General features: G+C 41.8%; 1 protein-coding gene across 1 annotated transcript in view; it reads left to right on the top strand.

Annotated features, from left to right (window-relative positions):
- CUX1 (cut like homeobox 1) overlaps positions 1-15,111 on the top strand; it is a 491,160-nt gene extending 476,049 nt beyond the window's left edge. The window contains exons 21-23 of the mRNA XM_073667764.1: positions 6,577-6,657; positions 7,944-8,008; positions 12,969-15,111. Of these exons, the coding sequence (XP_073523865.1) occupies positions 6,577-6,657; positions 7,944-8,008; positions 12,969-13,032 (210 nt within the window). The 3' untranslated portion in view covers positions 13,033-15,111. The remainder of the gene's footprint in view (positions 1-6,576; positions 6,658-7,943; positions 8,009-12,968) is intronic.
- Positions 15,112-15,673: the final 562 nt, after the last annotated feature.

Genomic DNA, 15,673 nt, shown 5'->3' with positions numbered 1-15,673 from the left:
GTTCCCAAATACATCTAAGGAGGTTTGATCAGCTCAAAGTAGTCGAGATCCTTGGAGGACCCAAAGCAAAGCCAACAATTTTCATTCTTTTATGGACTATACAAAATTTGGATTTCATCGGAGCTTACAGTCAAATATCCTGATCAGCATGGCTGCTTGATGATATCTCCTAATGTCAGACTGAATAAGTCCGCATGAGGAATTAGGCTTAGATAAGGTCCGATAGGGTACTCTGTCTAGATTTCACCCTCGAACTTTGTTATGGTAGGTTTAAGTTTAGTGAGGACAAATGGGGCGTAAATAGAACTGCTTAAAATTAAAGCAGAAATAAATATAAATATAAAAGAAGATAAAAACAACATTACTTCAATTATTGTATTGAATTAGCAATAGTACGACGTAAAAGAGTGTGGGAGTTGAGCGAGTAGATGATGTCAATGAGCACATCATCTGCCAAGTATTTAACTAATATAGTTTTCTATTGAAATATTTTTTTGAGTTGAGATTGTGTAGAAAGGGGAAAGGAAATGTTTTGTGCTATAAATTTAGAATAATTTACCCTCAAGTTACTTAAGTATCCAGAGATGGAGGGTTCTTTAGTGATGGATGGGAGTGAATTCTGTGGTTGTGTGATGTATAAGAGTAACTCATCAGAGTACAGAGCAGCCTTGTTTTGCAACTTCTTAACCTGGACCTCACTAATATATATTCTGTGGCTATCACAGATTAGAAAAAACTAAAACAAGCAATGTGAACTGAGGTCTAAGATGGTACACATGCAATAAATAGGAGCATGTTCACACTAGCAAAAAGATACAAAACCTACAAAAGACAAAAAATATCTCATACCCTACCATCATTATATATAAATGAAGGGTAGACAAATAGAACCGGGTCCCAATATCAGACCACCTAAGTCCGTGGTAAGCTACATATATACTAACCAGCTCAACAAGGGGGATGCCACACCCCTAATTTGCACAGAATGCAAACAAGACAAAAAAACAAGCAATGTGAACTGAGGTCTAAGATGGTACACATGCAATAAATAGGAGCATGTTCATACTAGCAAAAAGATACAAAACCTACAAAAGACAAAAAATATCTCGTACCCTACCATCATTATATATAAATGTAAAGCAAAGTTGCACATGAAATATAGGGTACTTAGTGAACTATTTTTAATCAAAAAAAGTATACAAGCCGTCCCACCAGCGACAAGGTGACCCTAATTGGGACAGTCCTACACTGTCTATATTAAAAAACCAAGCAATGTGAACTGAGGTCTAAGATGGTACACATGCAATAAATAGGAGCATGTTCACACTAGCAAAAAGATACAAAACCTACAAAAGACAAAAAATATCACAGATTAGAGTGGTGGCAGAAGGGAGCCGCGGCGGTTGCCATTACCGATACTGAATGTGGGTAACGGTAGCCCATTAGCCCTTACTGTAGCTGAAGTATTAGTGTTCATATCTATATTTTATTTTGATTATAACTATTCCGTATATCTGCAAAGAGTTTGTATGTTCTTCCTGGGTTTCCTTTAGTTTTCTCCCACAATCCAAAGACATACTGATAGGATCATACGGATTTAGACTGTGAGCCCCAATACAGACAGTTGTGACAGTGTCTGTAAAAAGATGTGGAATATAGTGGGACTATACAAGTAACTAAAATAAATAAAATATCTATCGATTTACATTTTCTCCTTCCTCCATGATGGCACCATGGAGAGAGGGGATCCGCCCTTCAAGGACAGGAGACCTTCAGATAAAAGGGCGGTACCTCTCTCCCGCATCAGTTGGTTTCCTGTCCTTGACGGGATCCTACACTTCCTAAAGGAGGCATACCTGCGGAATGCCAGAAGATGATCGACGTGGGATGCCAGTCTGATCCAGGCAGCGGGGGTTCCCTGCCTAGGCTGGTGCGGTGGCCCTGAAGTGCCACCCCTGGGGTCAGAGGCCTTTAGGGTGTGCGGGGGGGGGTCCAGACGAAGAGGACGGGGCCTGTCGGGGCCCGCCGAGGCTTGCTGCGCTGGACCCCCTGGTTGCTGCAGGTGGATCTAGCTGCTCTGAGAATGGCAGAGATTCGGACACGTCCGTCTCTTCGTCATCCTCTTCCTCGTCTACAGATATGGGAGGACGGAGCTGTTTCCCTATTGAGGAAACAGCCTCATTAAGGCCTTTAGGTCCACCATGGGGTTAGTAGATCCCCGGCCCAAGAGATCTATCCAGGACGTAATGTTCAGCGGTCTAGAACAAAAAAAGAGGAGATCTTTTCCACTTAATGAGCTAGTTCAATCTTTAATTAAAAAAGATTGGAAAAGACGGAGAGGAAGGGCCTCCTTTCCCCAAAGAGGAAGTACCCGTTTGATGACCCTGCATGTTCCTTTTGGGAGAAAGCGCCAAAACTGGACATCACGATTGCCAAAGCCTCAAAGAAGTTCTCTCTTCCATTTGAGGACATGGGCGTCTTAAAAGACCCCATGGATAAAAAAGCAGACACCTTCCTAAAGGGTTCCTGGGAAGCCGCTGGTGGGGGGGTTAAAACCTGCGATAGCTGCCACATGTACGGCCAGGTCTTTAATGGTCTGGTTAGACCAGCTTGAAACACAACTGCGACAGAAAACATCTAGAGACACAATACTAGAAACCATCCTGTTAATGAAAGGAGCAGCGGCCTTCCTAGCAGACGCCTCGGCAGACTCCGTCAGATTAGGAGCTAGGGCGACAGGGCTCGCTAACGCGGCCAGACGAGCCCTCTGGCTCAAATGTTGGCCCGGGGATATACAAACAAAATCGAGATTGTGTTCCATCCCCTGTGAGGGCGAATTTCTCTTTGGGCCCACCCTTGACGACATCTTAGAGAAAGCAGGGGACAACAAAAAACGGTTCCCTATCCTGTCTAACACTGCTTACAGGAAGCCTTTTCGGAGCAAAAGTTTTATCTGCAGAAAGCCCCCTAAAGAGCAGGATAGGTGGGAGGACAGGAGAAGAAAGACCAAAGGGTTTCTATTCAACAAACCCCCCAACGATAGCAGAAAGCCCTCCCAATGAGGATTTGCCCCGGGTGGGGGGAAGGCTATCAGATTTTCTCCTGGCCTGGGAATTAATATCCAACAGCTCATGGACTCTGAGCCTAATACAATCAGGCCTGAAATTCCAGTTCCTCACATTTCCGCAGCCAAACTTTGTTTTAACCCCCAAAAGGTCCTCAAACAAGGAGCAGCTGGCCTTAGAGCAGGAAATCCGGGGACTGGTAAGGAAGGCGGTCCTTCAGGAGGTCCCGAGGGGGGAGGAAGGCGAAAGCTTCTATTCTCCGCTATTCCTAAGGAGAAAAACAGACGGGACTTACAGGACAATTATAAAATTAAAAAAGCGGAACAGACTTTTGAAGGTGGAAGCCTTTAAAATGGAGACAATAAAATCGTCAGTAAAAATGCTGTTTCCGATTGTTTCATGGCCGTTCTGGATTTAAAAGACGCCTACTATCACGTCCCAATACACAAAGATTACCAGAAGTTCCTCAGAGTAGCAGTTCCCATATGTGAAGTGGTCAAACACTATCAATATACGACCCTCCCATTCGGCATCGCCATAGCCCCAAGGGTATTCACCAAAGTTATTGCTTAGGTGATGGCACATCTAAGGGAACAGAACACCCTAGTCATTCCATACCTGGACGACTTTCTGGTAATAGGCAGTTACTTCCTAAACTGCAAAACTCATCTGGGAAAGGTCATGGATTCCTTGACACACTTAGGATGGCTTTTGAATCTGAAAAAATCCAAAACAGAACCATGCCAGATACAGGAATACCTAGGCATCGTGCGGGATTAAAAAAGACAAGAGTGTCGTCTCCCCACAGGGAAAATTCACAAAATCATAGACCAAATATCGCGGGCAAAGACCCACCCGTCTATGTCCCTACGGAAAGCCATGTCCCTTCTAGGCTCCCTGACAGCATGCTTCCCGGACGTCCAATGGGCCCAAATACACACCAGGGCCCTGCTGTGGGAGATCATAAAAGCAGAAAAATCCCTAAAAGGGCATTTAGAAGGGCAGCTAATGCTATCTGCAGAAACCACACTTTCCCTAGAGTGGTGGGGGAAGATAGACAATCTAACCCGGGGTATTCCATGGACAATCCCTACACTTCAAATCTTGACCACAGACGCAAGCTGGGGGACTTGGGGGGCTCACCTCAACAACCTTGTAGCTCAGGTGGTCTGAACAGAACATCTGAAGCTAATTTCCTCAAACATGAAGGAGCTTCTAGCAGCAGAGTGGGCACTCCGGGAATTGATACACACACTACACGTGAGGGTGTTCTCGGACAACCGAGTAGTAGTAGCGTATCTGAACCACGAGGGGGCCCCCGATCCCATTCTCTGATGCAGGCGACAGAGGTCATCTTTCATTTAGCCGAGGAAAACTTACAATCCCTATCAGCTCTACACATAAAAGGGATAGAAAATCGCACGGCAGACTTCAAGAGTCGGACACAGCTAAAGCAGAGCGAATGGGAGTTAAATCAGTCAGTTTTTCGTCAGATTGTACAAAGGTGGGGACGTCCTTCCATAGATCTGTTCGCCAACAGTCGTAACAACAAAACGCACTCATTCTGCTCTCTAGACCCCAAAGGAAACCCCATAGCTTTAGATGCCTTCATGATCTCATGGAGTCACCCTCTAGCTTACGCTTTTCCTCCGACCGCCCTGATTCCAGCTGTTCTGAGGCAAATCAGGGAGGAGAAAGCAAGGGTAATCTTGATAGCCCCCTTCTGGCCAAAGAGGGCATGGTTTTCTTGGCTGAGGATGATGTCAATCTCCGACCCATGGGTTCTTCCGGAGCTTCCAGACCTTCTTTCTCGGGGTCCGGTACTTCATCCTCAGGCATCAAGCTTACACTTGACAGCCTGGAATTTGAGACGGCTCTTCTGAAGGACAAAGGTTTTTCCCCAAATCTTATTACCGCACTACTTCAAAGTAGGAAACCCGTGACCACCAAACTTTACGGGAAAACTTGGAGGAAATTCCTTTCAGTCTCCGGTTCCAGGCTAGGAGGGGAGGTCCCATTAACTGCTATCCTGGAATTTTTACAGGGGGGTTTGGAACAGGGTCTGGCCACAAGAACCTTAAAAGTCCAAGTTGCGGCCCTGGGAGCCCTCTACAACTTCGATCTGGCTAGGGATAGATGGGTATCTAGGTTCATTAAAGCATCATCCAGATCCCGACCCATCCCCTCCCGAAATACTGCACCTTAGGATTTAAACTTGGTCCTTTCAGCTTTAACGAAGGCCCCCTTTGAACCTCTGTCAGGTGCGTATCTAAAAATTCTATCCCTCAAGACAGCGCTTTTAGTAGCTCTCACATCCGCACATAGGGTTAGTGATATTCAGGCCCTAACTGCAGGCCCCCCCTTCACACAAATCTTGGAGGATAGAGTTAGTCTGAGAACTGACCCTGCCTACCTACCAAAAGTGTTGTCAAGATTCCGCAGGTCTCAGGAAATCACCCTCCCTTCTTTCTGCCCCAATCCTAGGAACATGAAAGAGAGAGACTTGCATGCAATAGATGTCAGAAGGTGCCTAATCCGTTACCTAGAGGCGACAAAAGAGTGCAGGGAGGATAGTTCTCTTTTTGTTTGCTTTCAGGGCCCTCATAAGGGGAAAAAAGCTTCTAAGGGCACGCTGGCCAAATGGATAAGGGAAGCCATCACACTATCGTACTTCTCACGCGGGGAAGCTGCCCCGGAGAAGCTGCAGGCCCACTCAACAAGAGCGGTGGCAGCCTCCTGGGCGGAGAAGGCCGGTGCTACGATAGAGCAGATATGTAGAGCAGCAACCTGATCTTCCCCCTCTACCTTCGTCAATCACTACCGGCTAGACTTAACCTCTTCTTCAGACCTTACTTTCGGGAGAAGGGTTCTGGAAGCTGTGGTCCCCCCCTAATGAGTCACTTCTCTGTAATTCTCTCCGTGATGCCGTCATGGGGGAAGGAGAAAGACGTAGTTACTTACCGGTAATGGGATTTCTCAGAGCCCATGACAGCACCCGTACATTCCCTCCCTTCACATGTGGGTGCGCACACTTATTAGTTGCCTGTTTGTAGCCACATGGTGTTTCTGACAAGTTCTTAAAATGTAAAATTTTGTGTTACTAACCTGGTGGTCCTCTCATGCTCTGTAAACAACTGATGCGGGAGAGAGGCACCGCCCTTTTATCTGTAGGTTTTCTGTCCTTGAAGGGCGGATCCCCTCTCTCCATGGTGCCGTCATGGGCTCTGAGAAATCCCGTTACCGGTAAGTAACTACGTCTTTCTGGGGTGTTGGTAACTAGATCTGAGGATATTTGTGGACAGGTGTAAAATGAGAGCAGTATACTAGAGGTCCCCTGCTGATTATCAGTTAATACTAGTCAAAGAACGTGGATGGGTGATAATTACAGAAGCCAAACTCCATACACCCTCATAATACGGAATATGCAGAGATAAGGGGTGATGAAACACCATACCTGTCTACACTATCGAACTGTAATGTATTTATATCCTTTTTCTTTCATTTTCAATAGGGACGGCTCATTCTGTCAAATAAGATGGCTCGCACAATTGCATTTTTCTATACTCTCTTCCTGCATTGTCTGGTGTTCCTGGTAAGTAACAGAAAGCATTATCAAGTTCCTGTTAATAAAACAATAATACTAATGTTGAGGCTTTCTTCTTATTGAAGGTATGTGCGGCGGTTCTTTCACTAGTGGTTTAGGTACCTTGTTCTTTATGATCGTTCTGTGCTTTTTGTACAATCAATCACTTATGCACTGACTTCTTTGTGAGCTTACAGTAGGTTGGTGCTTATGGACAGCAATTAATCCTAAGGGACTCTGTCAGCACAAAATGATTGTTCAAACCAAGTACAGGGGCTTGTAGGGGTATAAAAAACATACCGTTTGTTTCCTAATCCATTCCTGCGTTTGCCAGAATTTTTTTTTTCATTCAAATATACTAATGAGGTGCCCGGTGCACCCTGGGTGTGGCCAAGTAGTTCATTGCCTTTCCACCTTCTTGGTTTTCAACTATCTCCACCGTCCTTTTCCATGACTGACAGCTCTGGCTTTACAAAGACGAACGGAGGCACAGATCACTTTTATAGAGCAGAGCTGGGAATAATACCCACATAGCCAACAGTAAAGCCATTAAATTACAGGCAATTCTATAATAATCAGTGACTATTATATTATTATTAAGATCTTTTTTCGAGATGCACTTTAATAATTATTGTCTTCATATGAGGAAAAGAACAGGTTTGTTGAGGTTACACAGCCTAATCTTGACTGCTCTTTAAAGACAAACGTGGTTAATAATGGAAGTAAAAGATGGACCCCCCTATATATAAGTCACAGTTGTGAGGTACAGCAGATACAATGATGGAAACAGGAACATCAGAATGACACTTGGCCAGAGAAATCCAGGGGTCATCCTACATTACCTACTGCCTTATCATTCCAGGCATTGTAGGGGAACACAAGGTTATCCCACCATCTATGTTTTTATTGCGAAAGCCCCTTTAGATCATAAAGCCCCCCATACACATTAGACTAAAGTCGTCCAAACGACGGGATCTGCTGACATTCTAGTGTTCATGGGAGCAACGGATAGATTACTGTTGGGGAAGGTAAGGATCCAGCATGTCTGATTTCAGACTGCTGATTCCCTTCTTCCTGAGAAAAGCTGCCGCCAGAGATGTCCGGCAGCGGCTCTTTCATAGAGAACACGGGAGCACTTTGCCGAGCGAGCACTCCTGTGTATGGGAAAGACGGTTGCGATTTCTGACAATTGGTCAGCCATACTATCATTCTAAGGTGTTTGGGGTAGCTTAAAGGTTTAATTGTTACATTAACGCTGAATACACATACACATTATCTATCTATTTATTTATTAGGTCCTGTACAAAACGGCTTGGAGTGAAAGTGTAGGAAGAGATTGTGCCGCCTATTGCGCAAAGAAGTAAGTAAATGGCAGTCTGGGGGATCAGTATTTATTGCTTTTGGTTTTGCATTTAGAACACTTGGTTATACAGGTATAGATAAATGTAGAATTATACATTTGAGTCTGTATTATTTTTACTCTTTGCTGCATCATTGTAAGAATTTTACATAATTGGTAGAAGCTAAAATGGTTATCCTTGTAGTCTGATGTCTTGAAAGCCTAGCTGACCTAGACCTAGATATGCTATGACATAAAGAATGTATATCATCATAGCTACTTTAAAGGGAATATGTCAGCAAGTTTTTTCTATGTAATCCAAAAGCAGCATGACATAGAGGCAGAAAGCCTGATTCCAACAATGTATCACTTACTGGGCTGCTTGATGGAGTTTTGATAAAATCACTGTTTTCTTTGCTGTATATGATGCAGTGCTACGAATGCTGAGCCCTGTATAACCTCACCCGCATCTCTGATTGGCAGTTGGCTGACAATGTACAGTGTACACAGAAAGCTACTAATCAGTGGTGATGGCGGGTTTACACAAATTAGCTGGACTACCTTGCATGAGACAGCTAGTTCTGCAGTGATAATCTCCTGCTGATAAAACACTGATTGTATTGAAACTACATCTTACAGCAAAGAAAGTGAAAAACCTGCACCACCTGCAAGCAGCTGCAATAGTCAGTGCAAAGCTGAACATGTACAATGCAGACACCTAGATAGGACTTGGTAACCTTTCAGGTGCAAAAGCTCATAAAAAAAAGTTTAAACAGTCCAAAATAACCATAATAAAGAAAAATGAGCTGCACTCACCAGTCCTTAAAAGCAATATCTTTATTCCATAAGGATAAAAGGTCCGGCAAGCAGGGAGAGCGAGGAAGAAAAAAGCAGACAACAGCTGTTGTCTGCTTTTTTCTTCCCCGCTCTCCCTGCTTGCCGGACCTTTTACCCTTATGGAATAAAGATATTGCTTTTAAGGACTGGTGAGTGCAGCTCATTTTTCTTTCTTATGGTTGTATTGAAACTACAGCAAGCTGCTGAGCAAGTGACATATCCCTGGAATCAGGCTCCTTGCTCCTACATTATGTTGCTATCAGATTAAGTAGCAAAAATCTGCTGACAGACTCCCTTTAATATAAGGTTTTGGATATTAAAGAGTTAAAAGTGGGACAACCTGCAGCCAAGACACAGTATTGAGGCCATTGTTCAGAGATTCCATGCATTTGGTCTCCATACCTTTACACTGGGAAGGTATATGCATTACAATTGGGCACATGAGATGGATCTGATGAAGTCTATGCTGTAAATAAGGCAATGAGGGATTTCCTCGCACAGAAAAGTACTCATGTCATCATGTTACAACTGTTACTGAGATTAAGTGCTTCCTCACATTTCCCACTGGAAATATTCATGCATCCAAAAAAGTAGGCTTTACAAACAATTTCCTCTTATTTTTGGCTTTTGATACCGATGAAAATATATTTAAAAAAAACTAGAAACACAGAAATATGGAACAGAAGATCGTGTCTCCATTACAGCTCAGAACATTAACCTAAAGCATTATCAAACCATTATACCTTCCTCATTCTCATATTGTTGTAAATGTACATTACACTGTAACCCAATACATGCTCTGTGCGGTGCAGTCAGATGACACTGAAGCTTCAAACAATATCTGATGTCAAACCAGGAATCTGGGACTATGGACGTTGATTGCTCTTCTCAGTGTCCGTGGTTCGTGCCCCTCATCAACGCAGCAGATCTATGTCCAGATAGATTCTTAAAGTTCTGTTTGGAGCCATTTAAATATTAGAAAATTACATTATGAGCAATTTTCCAATTTAATATTGTTATAGGAACAGATTCATTTACAAGTAGAAACATTTTTGATAATTGAACGGGAAACATCTAATTCTCCACAGAATACAGATACCATTTATAGCACCATGTACTCTGGGAATTGCATTTGCAAAAGATGTCATGAAGCGTGTCACGACATACATTTAAAGGGAAATACATTTAAGATTCATGCTGCCCTTCATTCAGGCTAACAAATAAAGTAGCACTCTGTAGCGCTATAGTATGCAAACATGAAATATATGAAATTTGAATAGCATTACTGCTCTAGAAAATAGAAATAATTTAGAATACTTAGCGCATACATTGGCCAATTCATGTGTGCCTGGTAGCCATGGTAAGGCGAACCTATCTAATGTGAATCCTCTCTTAGGCTGAAGCCTGCATTAATATGGGAAGGTTGGATCCTGCTATAATTAAAACCGCCATAGGCTGATGGGTGGAGTACTCAGTCAAAGAGCCTATGTATACAAATATCAAAAGACTGACCGTTCCTTCCAAATAAAAAAAGGTGTGTACAGGTGCATACTAAGAGTAGCCATCTCCATATATAACTAACAAATAAAGTTGCACTCTGTAGCGCTATAGTATGCAAACATGAAATATGTGAAACTCAGGCAGCATAATCAGACAATGCCTGCATTATTGCCACCGTCTGTTTTTTACTCTGAACTAGTATAACTAGTCTAGCGGGACAGGGAGAAGTCAGTGGGGGACTTGCCTCATACTAGTCATCCAAAACACATATGCCCTGATTCATCAAGACCGGCAATTTTCTTGAGAATGAGATTTTTGGTACACAGAACGCCACAGCATAAATTAGATGATCTGTGGCATCAGGCTCCCGTCCCACTCCAGCACTGCCCATTTTGGCGGAGCTGGAAGAAACTGGCATGAAAACACTAAAGGTTACAAAATTTTGGCGCAAAGAGTTGTGCCAAAAGTTTGCAACATTTCAAAGCTTTTATGCAATTTTTTTTGCATAAGAGCTTTGATAATTCGGTGCCATAGTACTTGACCGGCTGTTCAGAGCATGTTTTCTCTGAAGCGCTGTAGCATTTCAGAGTAAAACACACCCTGCTGCAATAACACAGCCAGTGTCTGATTATGCTGCCTGTGATTCAGGCAGAATGAAACTCGTGTAAGGTTCCCCTTAAAGAGCCGAATTCACACAATACAGGATGCTCTCACTAGTGTACATATTCTGCTTGGTTTTTTAGGCCCTCACCTGGAATCACATGTAGCTGGTGGATGGGAAAATAAAAACAAAAAAGGGGCATTCTTTAGGGTGCAATATGTTTGTACATGAATTACAAGGTAAACTGGCAAGCCAAAGAAAAAAAATACATGGCTGTGGTAAAATTAGGCACAACTTTGTCTTGCGCTTGTCTGAGTTTTCTGTAGCCCCCAGGGGAGAACAGCTGCTGCACCAATCAGAATCTACACTTTTTCTCTCGGGTGGTGTAAGTTTTGGCAATGATACCGGATCTGGAAGACTGTAAAGACCAACATATTGACCCTTCCCAATGACGGTCCTCCCACTATCCTTTGCCCAATAACACACGTCATGAATTTCTTTGTTGGACTTGGATTGGCCACAGCTTTTATTTAAAATTTGACCATTAAACCAGTTGAAGTATCATGTATCTTTTATCACCAGAGTTGAAGGAATATGCCAGTCAACGGACTCCCTTTGAGCAATTCTATCATCAAGTCCACCACTTTATGTCCACAGTGACCATCTACTGCCAAGGAGGAGTCTGTGTACACTTACATGGAGCTCTGGCCTCCACCCAACCAAAGCATCACCGCTAGTCCATTTTCCAAATCTCACAGAAAATGTGTAGGCCACGTTGCCTCCATTGTGCATCTTGAGCCGCTAGTTACCTAAATTCTGCCTTAAGGTGGGCAACAGGATTCTAAAAAGATAAAACCAGTTAATAAAGAGGCTTGTAACCTGTGATAACTGATTTTCACAGACCTAAAAACCTAAGAATTAGGCAGGCCACCTTAATGGCTTCAGCAAGCTACTGTCAAATATGACCTGATGACCACAGACCTCAAAATGAGTCATTGGCAAGTATGAGATAATAAAATTGTGTCCAGTTTAGTGAAGAATAATGTACTCCATAGTAACGCCGCTGACTGTATAGATCTGTCTAGTTACGCTTTTCAAGGTCATCCATGTACCTTGACCACAACAGTCTGTCTTGAAATTATGGAGGCGAAGCCTGCCAGAGTCATTTGCTACCATTACCTTATAAAATCCCCTGCTTTGGTTGGAATGATGGGTCAAGGCTCCATACTGACATGGATCAGAAAAAAAAGACAAAGACGACTCAAAACGTAAAGAACAAAACAGATCTCCTCTGTGTCCTGGAAGAATTTTATTAATCACGAATATGAAACAGGGCGTCTATATCTTTTCATAATCTATTCCTCACCAACCATACAGCTTGGTGACTAATAGCCTTTTAGAAACATCTGACCTGTCCCTGAATTGTATATGGAGACTTTCTCCAGCCAACTCACAAAATTCACTCCACACCTTACAATGCTATTCTTTTTGGCAAGTGATAAAGGAATTCTTTACCAGTCCCCATAGATTGCCTACTTTCGCAAGGGTTTCAGGTGGAATCTGCCTCAAAAAAAAGGCACCATGTGCGCAGTTTCGAAGAAAGGTAAAAGTCCTTATGTACGGGAGGAGTGCACAGCTGACAACCTGAGAGCAAATAGATTAAAATGTTGAATTGCTTTAATTCATTAATTCATGGCAAGCAGCGACATGTCTGCATTTAATCAATATCTCACAAATCCCGAGTATTGTGCGTACACCTTGTTGTAATGAAAGTATCCACCCAGAACTAATTATGTGAAATTGCACAAGCAAAAGTCACAGCCTTCTTTTTTTTTTACTAAGGTGTCAGAAGCTGACCTGGCAGCATGAATTTATTAATATGTAACATACACAAATATCAATATATTGCTACATAATGGCCTAAACTTTCTAACTTTTTTGTAAAATTAGAAATGCACATGAGTTTTTCTGCTATTACATTGTTATTTTAATTACATCGGAAAATAGCCTGCAGTAATCCTCTACTTGATCTTTCACTTTTAGATACTCCGACCACTTGCACAAATTCCATGAGAATGGAGAGAACGGAGCCATGTGGCAGGAATAGAGAATCTTCAAGACGGGGGCGTCTTAATCCCCCTAGGACCAAATGACCGGATGTATTTTTATAGGCTGCTTTCCCTGATCTATGCATTATGCACAGCTGCTTGACCTAGACTAACTTTACAATACAGGAAAGTGGCAGACACAGGAGCTGAGAAAATGGACTTCTTATACATATTTAACAAGGCGACTATCCATTTACCCTTTTGCTCTCACTTGGTACTCAGTCAATAGCAGGATTTCACTAGTAGGCTGTTCTTTTTTAACATCGCTTGGATTGAAAACATGGAATAAAAGACAGCGTACATCGCAGATAGTTTATATGTCTAGCTGTTGTACGGCAGTAGGCAATGGTCAGCACTACAGATATGGTTGTATTGTCAGAGACATCGTTAATGGGGATTGCATACTGCCAGTTATTATGTATGACATGGTCGAAAGTGTTAGAACTTTTTATATCGGTATAATAAAGCCAACACAGTGTACCCTATTGTACAGAATGAGAAAGAAGAATATGCAATTTCCCATATCTTAATTACAGCATTATAAGTAAGGTGTACGACACTGCCATGGACCCTTAGTATCTACTGCTAGTACGAAGTCTGCAATTGTGTTAATTTTTTTTTTTAAAGATGACCTGTCTTTTGCCGTAAAAATGGCAAAAAGCATCTGTCAATGCCCTTGTTCTCCTGAATCTGGCATTGTTTTTTTTATCCCTGCACCTTTCCATTCCTGAGATATCGCCCCCTCTTCCAAGTTTGTAAAGCTTCACTTTTTAGCCTAGAGGGTGTGCTCCTCAACTGTTCTCTATGGGAGTCTTCTTGAGGACCACGCCCAGTTGACTAACAAGACTAGATTTGTATACAGTGAAGGTAGGGCATATTTTGGGAATGGAGAGATACTCCAACTGCTGGGACCCCCACCTGATCACGAGAACTTTGAAAAGCTCCATGTGAATGAAGTGGCGGTCGATCATGTACACATCCAAGCCATGCATTCTTAATGGAAGTGCAAAAGACCAGTTCAACGCTGCGCTTGGCTATCTGTGGTAGCCATATTAAGAATAAATGGGGATGAGATGCGTCCTATTGACCACTATTTCATTCACAGGGGGTTCTTCAGAGCCCCTTTTATCGGTTCCTGTGTCTGCCGTAACAAAATGCGTCAAGTACAATTACCTGGGAATTGTAAGCCTGAAACTCCATTTACTGTTTCCGACACCATCTGTCCATCCGTGGCAATTTGTTATATCATTTTAAACACCTGCTCTTTACTGGTGAAAAAACATTGACAGGTTCATGTTTAATTGGGTGGGTATAGTAAGACTATAATCAATAGCATGGTTAATTAGTAAAAGTTTATCGATAGCTGAGTTCTTTCCTAATAGAGAAATAATCAATAATTAGTCAGATGGATGATTTTCTTTCTTGCATATTTGGGACATGTTTTAATTAAAATGCAAATCAATTTATTCTATAAATGCCAATTAGTTATCTTATTTGCTCATAAATCACTTTTTCAATGATATATATATATATATATATATATATATATATATATATATATTCTGTATGCCTAAACCATTGCTTCACTGGTAGATGACTTTACCGTAGAGACATCATAAAGCACATTGGAGCAGGGTAGCGAATATGCAGCATTATATTAATTATATAGATATGACTTGTATGTTCTGTTCAGCAGAATGTCTCTGCTCATGAACATTATGGACACACATAGATATAGGTTCATTTTAGGTTTCTTTAAATTTGATTGTTTTTTCTTGACAATATGTAATTTTCAGTATTGATGACAAGTCCTCCTGCTGTAAGACATTGACATAAATTTGCAAGAAGGGCTGACAAGAAGGACAATATGCCCTGCCTGTCTCAACCCGCTAACTGCATGTCTATATTAGTACTCAATAATCTGATATTTCTGGTTTGCTAAAAAATAAAATACAATTTAAGATTAAATATGATGTGATTTAGAAAGTTACAATTAAGGAAACATGTACAAATTATTGGAAATAATGACTTTTTTTCTGTATTTTTTGAAAGTATAATAAAGTTTGGGTTGGAAAGCTGCTATCTTGTCCTACTTTTACTTACATTTGGGATTTATTATGTTGTGTTAACTGCAATTATTTTCTTCTATGCTTAAAGGGATTGTCTCATGAGGACAACTCTTATCCATTGCAAAAGTCAAATATTACATTGTTGCCCAGTCATTTGTATGTAATACTATATTTGCTCTACTCTAGAACTGCATGGAAAGTGTGTGGCTAGAGAAAAATATAACTGCTGATGACAAGGGTGTCTGTCTTTTTTAGAGAACTCATCAGATCGATTCAAAAACCTCTTTAAATTACTTAAGATTGTTAAGTGCAGCATTTAGAAGTGGTTAGTACCCTTAAGTGATTTTAATGTATGTGTTTATACAATATGCAACCTTCTCAATGTATCCTATGTGATGGATTTTCAGCCGGACTTCCCTGCCTTCTGCTTGTGATAAGTTTATCCCTGGCAGCCCTTACAATAGAAGGCAGTGGAGACAAGCTAAAGCTGTATCTCAAAGACAAACAGTGGAGAATCTACAAAAAGAAATAGACAATTAGTGTTATTCAGGGGAGTTCTAATTACCTATCA

The sequence above is a fragment of the Phyllobates terribilis genome, unplaced genomic scaffold (assembly GCF_046119375.1).
Source record: "Phyllobates terribilis strain yellow unplaced genomic scaffold, ASM4611937v1 Scaffold_2__4_contigs__length_985480577, whole genome shotgun sequence".
NCBI lineage: Eukaryota > Metazoa > Chordata > Amphibia > Anura > Dendrobatidae > Phyllobates > Phyllobates terribilis.
Note: the sequence above shows the minus strand (reverse complement) of the source record. Positions and strands in the feature narration are given on the sequence as shown.